This window comes from Aedes aegypti, chromosome 2 (assembly GCF_002204515.2).
Source record: "Aedes aegypti strain LVP_AGWG chromosome 2, AaegL5.0 Primary Assembly, whole genome shotgun sequence".
Lineage (NCBI taxonomy): Eukaryota > Metazoa > Arthropoda > Insecta > Diptera > Culicidae > Aedes > Aedes aegypti.
In genome coordinates, this window is record NC_035108.1 from 305,133,635 (window position 1) to 305,148,786 (window position 15,152).

Below are 15,152 nucleotides of genomic sequence, written 5' to 3' on the forward strand. Positions count from 1 at the left end.
AGAACACCTAGAAATAAGAAATAAATTCAATGTTTGGAATGATACTAATAAAGAATTTAAAAAAATGTTCGATCGAACCTCAAGTGATTATCACTCGATTCCATCAGATCGGCAGATTGTTTAGATTGATACCAAAAATCACAAAACTATTAAGCATCATATCTCTAGTAAAAAAAAACTACGGAATAATCATATCTCGAAAGCCACTTTAAAAACCTGCTAATTATTAAATGATTCAGTAAATTTATATGGTAAGAAAAAAAATACAAACTTTTGGATACTTCGCTACCCCATTCACCCGAAGCTTTCATTCAAGCTCCCGATCATCAAAACCACACAACCACAACGAAAGCACTGAATGAACCGCGAACCCAAAACGGCTTAGCACACTCGACTCGGCCAGGTAAAACTGTTTTGAGCGCAAATCCCGAACGGACAACCAACAGCGCAGCAGCGTCCGAACACCTACCCTATCGCGTTCAGCTGCTCAACCACCAAAGCAAAAGCCAGCGCTAATCGTTCCCGGAGCTTTAGTTCACTCGCAGACGTCGAACGCAACGCACGGAACGTTTCCTCACGCTTCGCATCGCAGCGCATCGCATATAGTGTTTACGCAAAGGTGGTTCAGCGAAGATTGGAAACGATTTTGGGTTCGATTCTCGCATCAGGCGACGAGCCTCCCGTTTTTTTGGCGGTTTAGTATAGTTGGATATTATACAGGGGATGAAGTGGAAGAACAATCTAGGTCGATGCATTTGGTGGTGCATTCAGTGTTGCACATCGACTTAACTAGTGAGAAGTGACTCCGTTGAACGTGGAAGTTTCTATTACGGAGTGTGAGAGAGTGCAGATTGCATGCTCAGTGGTTGTTTGAATTGTGATATCGGAATTAGTTTCCCAGTTGGTGAACGCCCAGGAAGGATTTCGGAAAGCGATAGTGCAGGCGAAGGCAGAGATTGTCAGCTCTCCGGAGCAATAGGCGTAGAAGTGGATGATTGCACAATCAATATTGGAAGAGCAAATTGTGGCGAAAACAATATTTGCATAATCTCTAAAAGGTGAAGAAAACAAAATTATAAATTAATGTCTGGTTAATGGGCGAAGCGTCCAATTGTAAGTACGAGTTGCTCGTTGCATACCAGCCGTACAAAACGACAACGACGACCAGGAAAGGAAGCTGGTCGGTAGCTGAGCGTTGTAAATGTTAATTACAAATATCTGCGGCCTCTAGGCAACTGTGTTGGCCTCTGTGTTGCCTCCGTTGAATGTGTTTCTGAGCAAATATGTGGTCTCTGGTTCGGTAAATACTGCGTATTGAAACAAAACGGTTGCCCTCTGCGCGGTGCAGTTCCGTTTGGTGCCGTGGCATTAACAGAGATCGATAACAGCTTTGTTGCAGCTCCTTAAAAGGGTGGTGGCTTGCAAACAGCATCCTCAAACAAGGACGCACGTGGGGTGGGGTAAACCTTGAAGACACGACGCTGATTATCATATATCCAGAGGTGGTGAAGAAATAGCATTCGTCAAACGAGGTTGAGAGTTTACTGTCGCCGCTCAGGAAGAAATCTCAAGTGGGAAGAATAAGAAGAAACAAGAAGACTAAACAATCGAAGGAAGAAAAGGCGCGAGAAACATTCACATTGTGATCTGTGTGAGGTATGACTTCGTCTATCTTCCTCACAATGGCCGGCTGGACTAGTGACAAGTTTCGACTGAGCTGCCTGGAGAACCAGGGTTTGAAGCGGACCTTGCTCAAAATGCTCATACTGGACAACGGAAATAGCAAGAATGGCGTAAGTATGCAATTCTTAAGTTGGTTTGGTAGGAGTTTTGATGCTTTCAAATTTACTTTTAAGAAAAACATATCCAAGTGGTTAGAGTCCACGGCTATATAGCAAAGCCATGCTGAAGGTGTCTGGATTCGATTCCCGGTCGGTCCAGGGTTTTTTCGTAATGGAAATGTCCTTGACTTCCCTGAGCATAAAGTATCATCGTTCCTGCCATACGATATACAAATGCAAAAATGGCAACTTAGGCAAAGAAAGTTCTCAGAAAGAAATTTTGCAGAGCATAATATGTTCGTTGCAAAATACGCGGTACATTGTTGGGATATCATAACAATTCTTTAAGTGATTTGACCCGCATTTATGATTATAGTTCAACAAAACAGCTCGAAGATTATATTGAAACTCTCTAGTTAACTCGCATCTGCCCAGCAAATGGAAACAAAGATCAAAATTCTGTTATTTTGTAAATTTTTGACGAATTTCCTTCATTTAAGCTTAAATGGAATCATGTGGATGTCTAGTTTTTCTGAAGGCCGTTAGAATTTTTGGAAATATCGACTGGTCCGAAATTATATCTGTGAGTCACTGTGCCAGATCGGGTGAAAATGAACCCAACTTCGTTTTTCGGCAACATTTACAATCAGACCATTTTGACACCGGTCAATTTAGAAGATACACAAAATTGAGCTGTTTGGACCCGGTTTCAAGAAAGTCCGATAGTAAACCGAACAATTACCCAAGACGAAAGCTAGACCAATAATCTAATTTAGTTTTCACATAACATCCGTAGTTGAAACTATAAATGCAAGTCGAATTGGAGTCAAACTAATGCAAATAAGCTGGGTAAATGATGTCGAAAAAGGAAGTTTTGATCTTTTTTACCCGATCTAACCCAGAGACCAACGGGAATAACTCCGGACCAGGGAACATTTCCAAAACTTCCAATAATTTACACAAAACTGGACAATTCCATTGAAATCCGTTGAAAACGGACGATATGGCAACATTTTAAACTTTTTCCATTTGTTGGGCGGATACGGGTTAAAAAATGTAATTATGTTCTGTTAACTGTTGGGGGCACATTTTTCTTTGGGCCGCAAGATATTTGAAGCAAAGCAAACACGGCCACAACTTTGGGAATGTTAGGAGCCACTCCTTTATACAAATTTGAAAACAAAAGCCCGAAAATGATTTGATTAGTGGGAATTAATTCCTTCTATGAAAAATGATTTCCAATCTGTACTTTCTCATTTCCTTTTCAACCTTTTGTCCTTTCGACCCTTTGTTCGACGTTTGGCCCTTTCAACTTTTTGTCATAAATTTAATGTTGAAGGGATAAAACATCGAAATAAGGTTGAAATGATAATAGGGCGGGAATGAAAGTATTCGTGAAAAAACATCTTTTTGAATAAAAAAAACATTCTAACTTATTGATCTTTCTGTTATTCTATATTTTACCCTTTCGAATGTTTGTCTTTCGTCATTTTGTGGCGCGTCATACGTTTAGGGACAGATGATAGAAAAACAACTTGTCGAAATGTAGAAAGGTCTAACATAAAGTGAGTAATTGGGAAAAAGTTTCCAAAATTACGAATGATGGATGTAAAACAAAAAAAAAATCTCAAAAAAAGTTCAGTACATAATTTATGACGACTATTTTCATCTGTCTTTCTTTATCTCTGCTGGGATTTTTTATTCTGTTTGTCAATTTACCACTTGCTTGAACCCAGCTGAAAAGAAATGGGTAAAAAAAACCATAGCAGAACAAACGAAAGACAAGTGGAAAATAGTCATTGATGCATGAACTTAAGTACATGAGTGAGATTACTTTTATTTCTGAGTGTACCAGCCTAAAATTAACCCACGTCTATGTAACTAATTTGCGGTCGTACTTGTGTACAACCTATAAATATGCACGCACATCAGCTGCAATTGACATCCACTGACAGATTGTGTCATTCATAGCAATCAATGGAGATTATTCGCTAAGTGAAATGTCAACATGTTGCACTTTCGAAAGTCTATTGACGTGAAAAAGGAATAAAATTTAGTATTTCAGATCTTTTAAAAATGTTCCGTTCTACGGTAGTCGCAGAGTTCTATTGCAGCTGACAAAGTTCTACCGCAATCTTGCGAATCATTTTATCACAGACAAACAGACGTAACACTAAGAACAAATCCCAAGCAAAATCATAGTCACGAACACATGTACGCCCAATGCTAAAATTAGTGTGTTTGGCCGACAGGCCAACAGATGGCGGTAGTACGTAAACGTCAAACGCGAACAAAAACGATGCGAGCGCTGCACTCAGAAATAAAAATAGTCACAGAATTACTACTAAAACGAAAAGTTATCTCTAAAATTGCAATTCCCGAAAAAAAAACGAATAAGCCATTTTACGAGACAATTCTTAACAGCTGACCGTCGCTGGAGACCTGGGATGTTGTTTTGATAAAATCCAGCGTGATTTTCAACAGCGCCTCATCTTACCAAACAGGAACATGGAGAAAATAACAAAAAAGAGGTTCAAAAATGTTCGTTATTGCAACATTACACCTGATTATTGTATAAGCCACCTCTTTGTCACCCATATTTCACATAAAATGGGCATTTTGTGATCAGAAATATTTTAAAAAATATTCTCCATTTAAGTTTTCGCCTGTGTGGAAAGCTACGCTAGAAATGCACAAACTTCGCAAAAACTGATACGATGATTGAAAAGATAAACTATAATCCAAGGTCTCCTGTCATTTGGCCAGCTTCGTAAAATGGCTCATTCCCAAATCATGATTTACAAGTCATGCAATTCATAAATTGGTTAGGTTAGGACCTTAAATCATGGTTCCTGCAGTCATAATCATGCCCAAGTAAACACTAGCTCGCTAAATCAACCTTACCGCTTTATATTATACGGATAATGTGGGGCGTGTCCGCTCTATAACAGCACTATATTAGCATGCAGGGCGAACTAAAATGCTTTTTGGTTACTTGGGTGATTCTTCATAAGCGTAACATCCAGAGTGACAACACTAAGCGGTGCGCTTTGCTTCAACTCATTCGTATCGATCACTTGTAATTCAACATGACGAAGTGGTTGTGTGGTAGAGTACGTGGATCTCTATCTCCTGGGTCCTGGTTTGAATCTCGCTCTAGCTTATTCTTTTTATTTTATCGAACATAAACGGATGCGTAAGTCACATTTGATTCATGATGACATTTGATTCATGATCCCGAGCAATCAGTAACAACAACATAACGCGTGAGCCGCGTTATGACAATCAGACTCATAATATCATGATCCCAAATCATGGTACATTTTCGTAAGGTGCACACACACTGGAATCATGATATCATTGGACATAATCTTGTTTTTGAATACGAATTTGTTCCCGTGTACTGCTACATCAACATTTAGTTACGTAACATCAAGTTACGGTAAAGATGGGCGTGACCAGGAATAGGGGTATTTATGATTTTGGTCTTCTTGTTTAAGATTGGATCAAGGAATACTTCCTTGTTTTTTTTTTTTCATAATCTTATCCAGATTGCTTGCAAGAATAAGGATGCAAGCAATCTGGATAAGATTATGAAAAAAAAAACAGTAATGTTGCTAGTGTCAATCTACGAAGTAAACCGTAACTACGCTAACGGATTTCTACTGTTACTATAATTGTTTCTGAGTGAGTACACTTTCCTGACGTTTTTACGTTTATTATAGAGACTTTAAATTATTGAATTCATTCGTCTCTTACTTCAATCCATATTATGTATCGAAGATATCGGAACTGAGAATAAACCTTATTTTCGCATTGAAAATCGCGTTGGTTAATATTTTTGGTTATGGTTAACACCAGAACCAGTTTCAGCCACATTCCTAACTTTGGTTACTTAATTGTTCAAACACATTGATGTCTGGCCAAATTAGAAACCATAAAGTAGATTTTTTTTATCAATTTTCACATATAAATAAATGTTGCTTTCTCATGTGAATGTACTCGACTAAACAAGGAATGTTTCGTGCTGATTCTCCGTGTAAAACGGTGTATAATCCAGCATAGTTATAATTAGCGCTATGGCCAAAATCGGTGCTTCTACCCTACAAGTAACTTTTAACATAGGAATATTAAGGTGATAATCGAATGAGGGAGATATTTAAAGAATAACGCGTGAGCAATGAGTAAACGATTGAATGGATCATCATAGTTTCCTAAAGAATCGTTTCTATAGGGATTCCGTGCTAAAACTTCGTGATCGAAAATTTCGAGATGAAGAGAGTCAACCGTAACTAACGGGACTTATAACCTAAGCACGATAAAAATATGTTCCACCACAAAACCACGTCTGATAAAAGCACCAACACAACTTTAGCCCCAAACCCCAACCACCATAGGAAAGTGCTGCGCTGTATAGACAGCGGAATTCTTTGTTCCGTCTTGAGATAAGAGACCTCCGTTGCCCATATTGTGAGTAGAGTACGCATTTACGATTCTCCATTTCCTTAGGAAAAAGTGCGCGCGCGTGTCGAAACTTTATTGCACCAATTTAGCAAATTTCAAACATGAACACGGCAATTCCGGAAACACAACTGATAATGGAATTTGGGTGCGCCCATGTCTATTTTTCTGTGGCATCCAGCCGCAGAACAAATACACCATTAAAGGCCAATACGGAATCTAAAAATCAAAACACTGCTCGACTGAAATCGAAATCGTCAGGTCGATCGGATTAGATCATACAGGCAACAACAACAGTACATTGACATGGTCATGGTTCAAAGCTCGCGCATCGAAACCACCAAATTTAGCCATTTGCGTAGGTCAACGTGCCGCCATTGACGTCGTACTCTCTGGACACGCTTCTTCGTTTCAACTTCTGGGATATCATGTTCCACAATGTAGTCGGACGAATCGAGCATCTTCCCCATGAATATTAGATGAGTCGCTCCAGCGCCGAAAAGAGAATAGATTATGGCTTGCTTCGATGATCACAGCGAAATGGCTCATCGATCGCGACGACGCAACAATTCTCCACCTCAGCTAGCCATGAATAAACCATGCGATTTCGGACGTAGGAAGGAGTTACCGCGAGCTACACGTGATTCGGTGCAAAATTTGATAACCTTACAAATGCGAGAAGTTTCGGGACTCTGATTCGTTGCTGTCAGTTGACGCGTTCGAATGAAAACAAGTTCCCCGATTCGCAATGTTGCTGTTTTGAGCTACAAGTGCTATGATAAGTACCTATGCCAAAACAAATACGGAATTGCGTCAGAATTAGATGGGACAAAATATTTGGCAATGTTTTGGCAAATATTATTGATGTCTTTTTTTTGCGATAATGTTGGAATGCTTTTACAGAAAACTGAATACTGATGCTAAAATTATGAAATTTGACGAAAACCGTAAGATGTCCAATACTCCAAGGACTTTCATCTCTCTGAACCTGCAGAACTATCACAAGACGTGTCAGAAAACACTGTACGGATTTCTATTATGATTTGGACGTATTGTGTCACTTACATCGATTCAAACTGTCAAATGACGCCATCTTGAAGTTTTTTTGCGTCTCTTTAAATTTGGTCAGTCAATTGGTTACTCAGCGGAGAAATGCCTTCCACAACCGCGGCGCCATTGACTGTGTCTTACAACTTGCATTCCCACTGAAGAAACCTATAATTTATTGTGAAAATAATCACAGTATCGCACTAAATGATCCATTGTACCACTCCGCGCCATTTGTCCACTTTCAATTCCCGGATCGTCGTGGGCGGTGCGTCATTGCACATTGCAAATACAGACCGGATCAATGATGTGCGAACGTCTCCTGTGCGGATCGAATTAACACTCCGTCTCCGCATATCTGTGTGTTATTGCGCTGCAATTGAATCGATCGTTCGTAGCCCTCGCACATTTCTTCCCGCACACTCTGTAAATTATCCACCAGAAGCCCGGTATGACGTTAGAGAGTGACCGTTCTATTTTAAGCCCCTCTCGATCGATGACTGCGATCATGATCCATATTGTAGTCCGGGAGTCTTATCAAATATTTATCGATCCATTTGGCGCAGCGATCGTTGACGTTGGTCATCTGCATGGGCGTAGATAGGTTATTCATCAGGGGACAAAACTTCTCGGTTGGGTTATGGGTCCAGTTAAGGTGAGAATGAACTTAAACCACACCTCAAATCTTCAAGGGCAAAAATCTGGAGAACCAGATATCCGTTCAAGCTGAAAACTTGATCGATTGGTCACTCGCTAATGGTTCTTTAGTCTATGGTGAAAATCTTCTAGTCTTCTAGGGGCCACTTTGTAGCAAAATCATGCTTTGTGTGTCAATGGTTCCGGCTTCAAACTATAATCGCAATATTTAAATTTTCTATTAGTATACTGGTATAAGCCTTGAAGTAATGAGAACCACGAACAAGTTTTTAAACTGACTATCCCTGTGATGATTGCTAATCATGAACGCTTTTTATCATGTGCGTTTTGCTTCCTCTCAATCCAAATGCATCGATAGCCGTGCGCTTAACAATCGCAATTCTTAGTTAAATTCTTACCTGCTGCAAGTTTTTAACCATGACTTTGTAATTTTTACTGTCGAAAAGGTGCCATAGTAAAATTGAACGCACAAGATAATCGAAATAAATACGAAATTAGTGGCGTTATGTATTCCATTTGACTCTCTGATGTTGTTTTTTCATTGCACCGCTGTTCTCAGTGAATTTTCCTGCATTGGCCCTTTCAACGAGTAGACCATAATGAGTGACGTTTAATATCAGGAATTGTAAACATATACGAAATGCTACCAATACATAATCTAATTTTTCCACAGATTTGGGTTGACGAAGAGAACATTTTAGTTGCCAACAATAGAAATTGCATTGCCGATAATAGAACAAGTGCCTCGTGACTTTAGTCAGGAATTATCGATGATTTTAAGAATAAAATGTTATTTTGTGTATAATAACCAGCAAACAAAGAGAACTCAAGTGTATCTCAGGTGTCTCCTACTAAGTTTTGTGACTTATGTTGTGTAGAATTGCATTTTAAAAAGTTCGGCTACTCAGCCTGCCGAGAATAGGTAAGTTCCCCTACATCCGCAACAAAACTATACGGAAATCATTGACAGACAACTGAAATTTTCAGGTTTGTTCCATTAAGATTATAAACCAAAGAAAATCTATGAAAATTTCCAGTTTATGGCTACTCTTCTTGGCATTACGTATATTTCAATCATTAATCAGTCCCTCCGGCTACGCCCAAGGCCCATCCGGCTCAATCCACCAACCACCAGTTTTTCCATTCAATAGCGCATTCCGGATCTCAGAAAGAAAGTGGGACCCATCGAATGGCGCACGCTTCATTGTGTGATCACGCTTTATGACACAACTGTGTAAGTTACTCCAGGTAGGAATTGAAGCCGGAATGTCTACCGCACTTTCATGGGGCCTTCTCCACCATATTTAACGACGCATCGAAGGGGGCAGCATTGAAGACCATAAAGCGCGTGTGCCTACTGCGATTCCGGAAAAGTGAAGAATCGTCAACGTAACGGCGCAGCAGCAGCCGCCGCCGCCTTGGATCGAATGGAATGTCTCAATGTATAAAGAGATTCGCTATTTATCGCTTAACGAGATGCGGCGCGCGGTGTCTGTTCCGTGTTTGCTAAGCGTCTGTCTTCTGCCAGGCCGCGGCCGAAGGCATTTTACAACCGTACGGTAATTCACACGGGTAAAAGCAAAGCCGCTAAATAGTTGTCTGCGCGATGACAAATGACAATTTAATGCGGAGAAACTTTTTTACGGCGGGATCGAGGTTCGAGGATGTGCGCTATTGGCACATGCGAGATCATTGAGCTGTCACGTTGTTGCATAAGCCCCATTCCGTTATTGGATACTCGCGCAGCTATCTACGCAAGCAGATCGGTCGAACACAAAGTGTTAGGTACCACGTGTTGCATGTCTAATTTTCACCGAAAATTAGTGACAGCTTGTAAATTTGATTTGTGCATTTTTCGTTTTCTTTTTATAGACGACAGCGCGGTATTTGTGAATGTTCGATAATAACGAACGATGACTAAGCATTTTTGCTGTTGAACGATTGTGACACGCTCCTCTCTAATTCCATGACGTTTATAAATTTAAATCCTGTGCAAAGCATTTTTGTAAAACCGGTTTCACGGGTGCCGAAAACCCTTTCGCTGGGGATCGCATAATGTTCGACACAACCACTCCTTCCAACATTCCACATAAAAAATCCCATATTCACTAATATTCTCAGTTTTGCTAAACTGGAAATACCATCTTCCACTCCGACTGACCTTCAGCAGTGTTTGACGTCACCAACACCTGATACAACCCTTGTATTGCGAAGAGTTTTCCCGTTCGCCTCGACAGAAATCGAGTAGAATCGATTCTGGCAGTGCAAAATAATCGCAAACTAGAAGCATTCGTGCACGCGATCGTTTTGCATGGCCAGCTGAGTTGTTTTGATTCTGAAACATTGCGAAACCCAAACAGATGGCGTCGGTCGTCGCCTACTTATGCACCTTATGATCGGTGCCCACTAGCCGTATCAGCTCCTCCGCACACGTATAGGGCGCCCTGACTCGTCATCGTCGCGTCACGTTCCACCACAAGCTCATCTTCCATCCGTAGCGAGACCCTGTTAATAACATTGACTTTAATGAAGCCCACTGTTTGTAAACAAAATTTGCTGTGACGGCCGTCGTGATTTAATTACAATACAAATGATCAACGGAAAGTTATTGCAAGGAATATATCGATTCTGCAGATATTTCAGCGTTTTACTGTAATGCGTCACAAGATCTTCGGCGATGATTCAGAATCGCTGGGCTGGTCATTCGCAATAACAACCAGCGATAATTTAGACGTTTGCGGGAAATGACAGTTTGGTGTGAAATAAAGCAACAAAGCAAGCGCGTGTGAAAAAATTAGAACCAAATTTGCTGATCTCATGACGTTGCGCTGGTCGTTAATGAGAGGTGGATACCTTGCTGATGTGTACCTGCAGTCCGGTACCACTACTGCAGTCACGACATTTAGCTTCCCTTCGGTATAATATTACTTCAAGGTCGTCATCACAAAAAAAAATTGCGTACTTGAAGAATAACAACACGATGATATCAGACTTATGCTGGTTATGCTCACTGACAGTTTAGTAATCAATGTAACATTCACGAATTCTTCTGTGAATTGCTTGCAACACAATCCTAGGAATTTCTCCAGGAGTTCATTCTAGAAATTCTCTTGTCAATTACTTCTGGATTTTTTTTACTGGGATTCTCCGAGGAATTCAGCCTTAGATTCCTCAAAAAGTCCAATATGAAGAATTGTGCGTCATGGCTACTAACTGTTGTGCGACTTCCATGCGTCTACACTAAGCATAACCGCTCTCAGATTGTGTTACAGAAACTCAGACATTTTACAGAAACTGATTGGAAAATTCCTTCATCACCTTTTCCTGTTAAAAATTCTCCAAGAAGAGAATTTCTACAAAAAGCTCTTAAGATTTATCCCAAGCATGGCGGTATGAAATTCTCCAGTAATTTCTTCAAAAGCTTTTAGACATACCATTACGAATCCTTTCAGGAATTCCATACCTCTCCAGAAATTCATTCAAGGAGTCGTTTATGAATTTCTTAACTGAAAAATCTTCAAAATTAAACTTACAGTCTATGAAAATAAAGAAGTTAATTTTATATCAGATAAAAAGTTAGATGAAACACAGATGAATGCATCTAAAAGTCTTATAAAAATCGCGAATTTCATGAATTTATCTGAAAATTTTTCAAAAACATCGAATATCTTCAGTAGTTTTCTAGATATATATAGTGGAGAGATCTTAAAAAGTTTCTTAGGCAATTCCACATGTTATTTTTGAGAAAGTTATTGGCAAAGAGGGGGAATCAGCAAATAATACCCTAGATATCAGCCACAAATTACAAATCAAATTTTTTTCTGCCAAAGATGATTCTAGGAATTTGTTCGGGAACTCGAAATAAATTATCCATTTTCATAAAGAATTGCTCCATGGCTTCCTTCTGATTTTTTCACATGGATTGTTTGTAGAAATTCGTAAAGAATCCCTCTGATAGAAGCCAAGAACTAATTTTCATCTAAACTGCCCTGGAGCTCCTAGCATGGGATACACAAATGTGTAATTTCTTCACAAGAAAAAAAAAAACGTACCGAAAATCTTAGCGCATCATTTTTATTAAACTTTAAATGGAAAATGTAAGTAAACAGGTTTCTTAGCATTTCAGCTGAGTTTCCAAATCTTCCGCTGAATTTTACCAGTAAATTCCTGCACAGTACCATTGTCTCACTTTTCTGCCTTTTTTTCAAAATTTTTTGTTCAGACTTATTTATTAGACTTACGCTTGATAATTTCCCAACATGTCAATAATGTTTTTTCTTCCACGGCTGCAGATAGCTTTGCCAGTGGATTTATCAGTAGAAACCTTTACGAACACCTAACACTTCACAAGGAAAAGTTATTGATTCTGAATCAGAAAATATAAGATTTTTGCCAATTTTGTCTTCCAACTATGTTGGGTTTTCAGGGTTTCACGTCTTTCGATAACTTTTGCAAATATGTAGAAATCGTCCCAAAAATTTTATCACTGATTAGACTATTCTTCCGGATCAAAAGACTGTAATAAATTTCTCGCTATGACAACTAGAGACGCCACAGTAATTAAGAAGGCGAAAAGGGAGCATCAGAGTGCTGATTTACTCGCATCTGTCTTGTTCGCGAGTAAACGAAGCTAAAATGCTTCATGAACATGTTCGGAGCTGATCAGAGTCAATTGCACTTTTGAGGAAAAAAGAAGCTGTTTACTACAAACTGGCAATTTGCTGTCGATTCGATGGATATATAATTGATTTGTCTGTCAAAACCATGATAAATCACACCTTGGTCGGTTAGTCGGGAGTAAATGTTCGCGAACTTTTTGCTATTTCCTTTGGCATGTTCTCCCGAGCAGGGGCGGTGCGAATTTACTCACACCAAGCCAGTTCGCAAGTCTGTCATGTTTGTTTTGCGTTGGTTTACATTTGGGAGGTGCTTCGTGATGTGAACAATTCCACCATTGGGTACAATGTGCATTAGATGATGTTAATCATTCAGGAAGGTGGTAAAAGAGAACGACATAATTTCTGAATCATTGGGCGCAATTTTCATCCAATGACTTTTGAGCTTTTTTAAAAAAAATCCGAATCATAGAAGCTATGCTATCAATACTTGTTTAGAGTTTTGACTACTCATGGGGGCATACTTCTCATTATTATTTTTTTTTTATTCTGTGGAGCTAGTTACTCAGTGACTAACTTGGAGTAACCACCATGACACATCTGCTCAGAAAATTTAATGAATATGGTTGATTACGTTTCATTATTTTCTTTTATGGTCGAAAAAACTTGCAATTACATCTGCGAAAGTTTATAACTGAACTCAAAAATAGTTTGGATGGCCTAGCATTCCGGAAAGAATATTCTTCAAGTTTTTTTGTTCCTCTCCATGTTATTGAGCACAGGAATAATCAAGTTTTTAAGCGTTGAGTTGTGAGCCTTATTGTTATTATTTATTTGCCCCCAAAAAGGTTATTGCCTTTTCGCTTCAAGATTGATTTCTAATCAAACTAATATCTTAGCCAATTCCCATCGATACCCACAGAAAGTAACATCCAGTAGGATATGTTCTGTTCCCTTTCCATCCATCAATAATTCAACGCACAAAATCACGACTCGAGCGCTTACAAACCGAAAAAAATAATCAAACCAACCCATCAAACTGTCCGTTTCGGTTCAATGTCTGATTTGACGGACCCAGCAGACAGTCTTCATGGGGATTGTACCGATCCCCGTGTTTATGCCCCGTCATCATCCACCGCAAAGGGAACCACCATTAGACGTTTGTTTGTATGGTGTGGTCTATAAAAGGTGTCAAACCGTAATCATCTTTGTCCATCTAAATAGGTTTCCCACCGTGATTTTGCGGGAAACAACTGTTCTGGCTGGGGACCGCCAACAACCGGGAAGTGAGCGTTCCGTGTTGTCCTTTTCTAAACATGTGACGTCTGGAGGTTGACGGTACCAATTGCTGAAGACGTAGTTTATTAGAACCCGTAGGTGGGATGATGAATGTTTCCTTTGTTTGAGATGAAACAGAAACACTAGCTCATTATTACGATGGAGCCGTCGAATGGTAAGATCATCACTTGCAAAGTAGGATCGGGTTCGAATCCCAGGATTAACGAGATCTTTTTTCCATTGCGACGCTTCTCAAATTCCATGCTTACTACATACAAATTAATACAAAATCCCCAATTAACAGAGCATTTCAATAAAAAAAATGTTTATTCATTAATATTCTTAACGAACATAAATATTTTCTCAAATTTTGGCAATACTATGATCAAAGAAGGTCTTCTCCGACAAGTAAGAAACGGTTCCACAATGCATCCTTGGAAACAAAAATTTAATTAGGGAATCATGAGACTGAAAGTTAGAGCTATTAGAGCTATTAGTGACCGTAATTGAAATGTAATAGAAACGAAAATGAGCATGAACCGTCCCAAAAAGATAATGACCCAAACCAATCAATCGGACGAGTCACCTGTGAAAGGTTACCAACAAGGGGGAAAACACCGTTTCTCGTTAATGAAGTGGGCCTTCGAAATCTCCCAGACAGCTTCTCAATCGAATGCCAATGTAATGGCATTGGCAAAAAAGCGGTGGCTGAACCGGAGCAGGTGCACGGTACATTGGCAAATTGGCGCCCCAATAGTCTGCCAGGGAGGTCGATTGCCAGGAAAGGCAGGTTGAACAACAGTCTAAGAGGTGTGTGGCCATAATTAAATATGCTGTTGATTGATGTTAGGGTGGGTCATAGAGGACGCTTTTTCCGAAGAATGGGGGTATTCCTAATGCTTGATTGAAAGCTTATTGCATCACCATTGAAGTTTAAAAATTTTCATAAGAGAGAAGTGTCGAATTCGAACTTTCTCTACTTCATGCAACCTTTAAGTTAAAACCTAAATATATCAAGATTTTTTTTTTTTTTTTGAAATGTGGTATGCATAATCTTCAACATTTTAATAGTAATAACTATTCAAAAAGAGTTCACAATTAACTTGATTTCTGATAGGAAGCAAACTTTTCGACGTTTTTCTTGTCACCCTTGACAGTTAATCGATAAGATCAAGAGGGGACCTGATCGATCAACTTTCAAACAACAAAAGTCGGATTGATTCCATTTGTCCCACTGAAAACTCAAACTGAAACTTAAATTCTGTCCATGCGTACTTTCAATTTCAGCAAACGTGCCCATAATTGTCAACCT

At 39.4% G+C, this 15,152-nt stretch overlaps 1 protein-coding gene across 1 annotated transcript in view; it reads left to right on the plus strand.

Moving 5' to 3' along the window:
- The first annotated feature begins 533 nt into the window (after positions 1–533).
- Positions 534–15,152, plus strand: part of LOC5573849 (inositol-trisphosphate 3-kinase A) — a 53,765-nt gene continuing 39,146 nt past the window's right edge. The window contains exon 1 of the mRNA XM_021845588.1: positions 534–1,793. Coding sequence (XP_021701280.1) covers positions 1,659–1,793 — 135 coding nt within the window. The 5' untranslated portion in view covers positions 534–1,658. The remainder of the gene's footprint in view (positions 1,794–15,152) is intronic.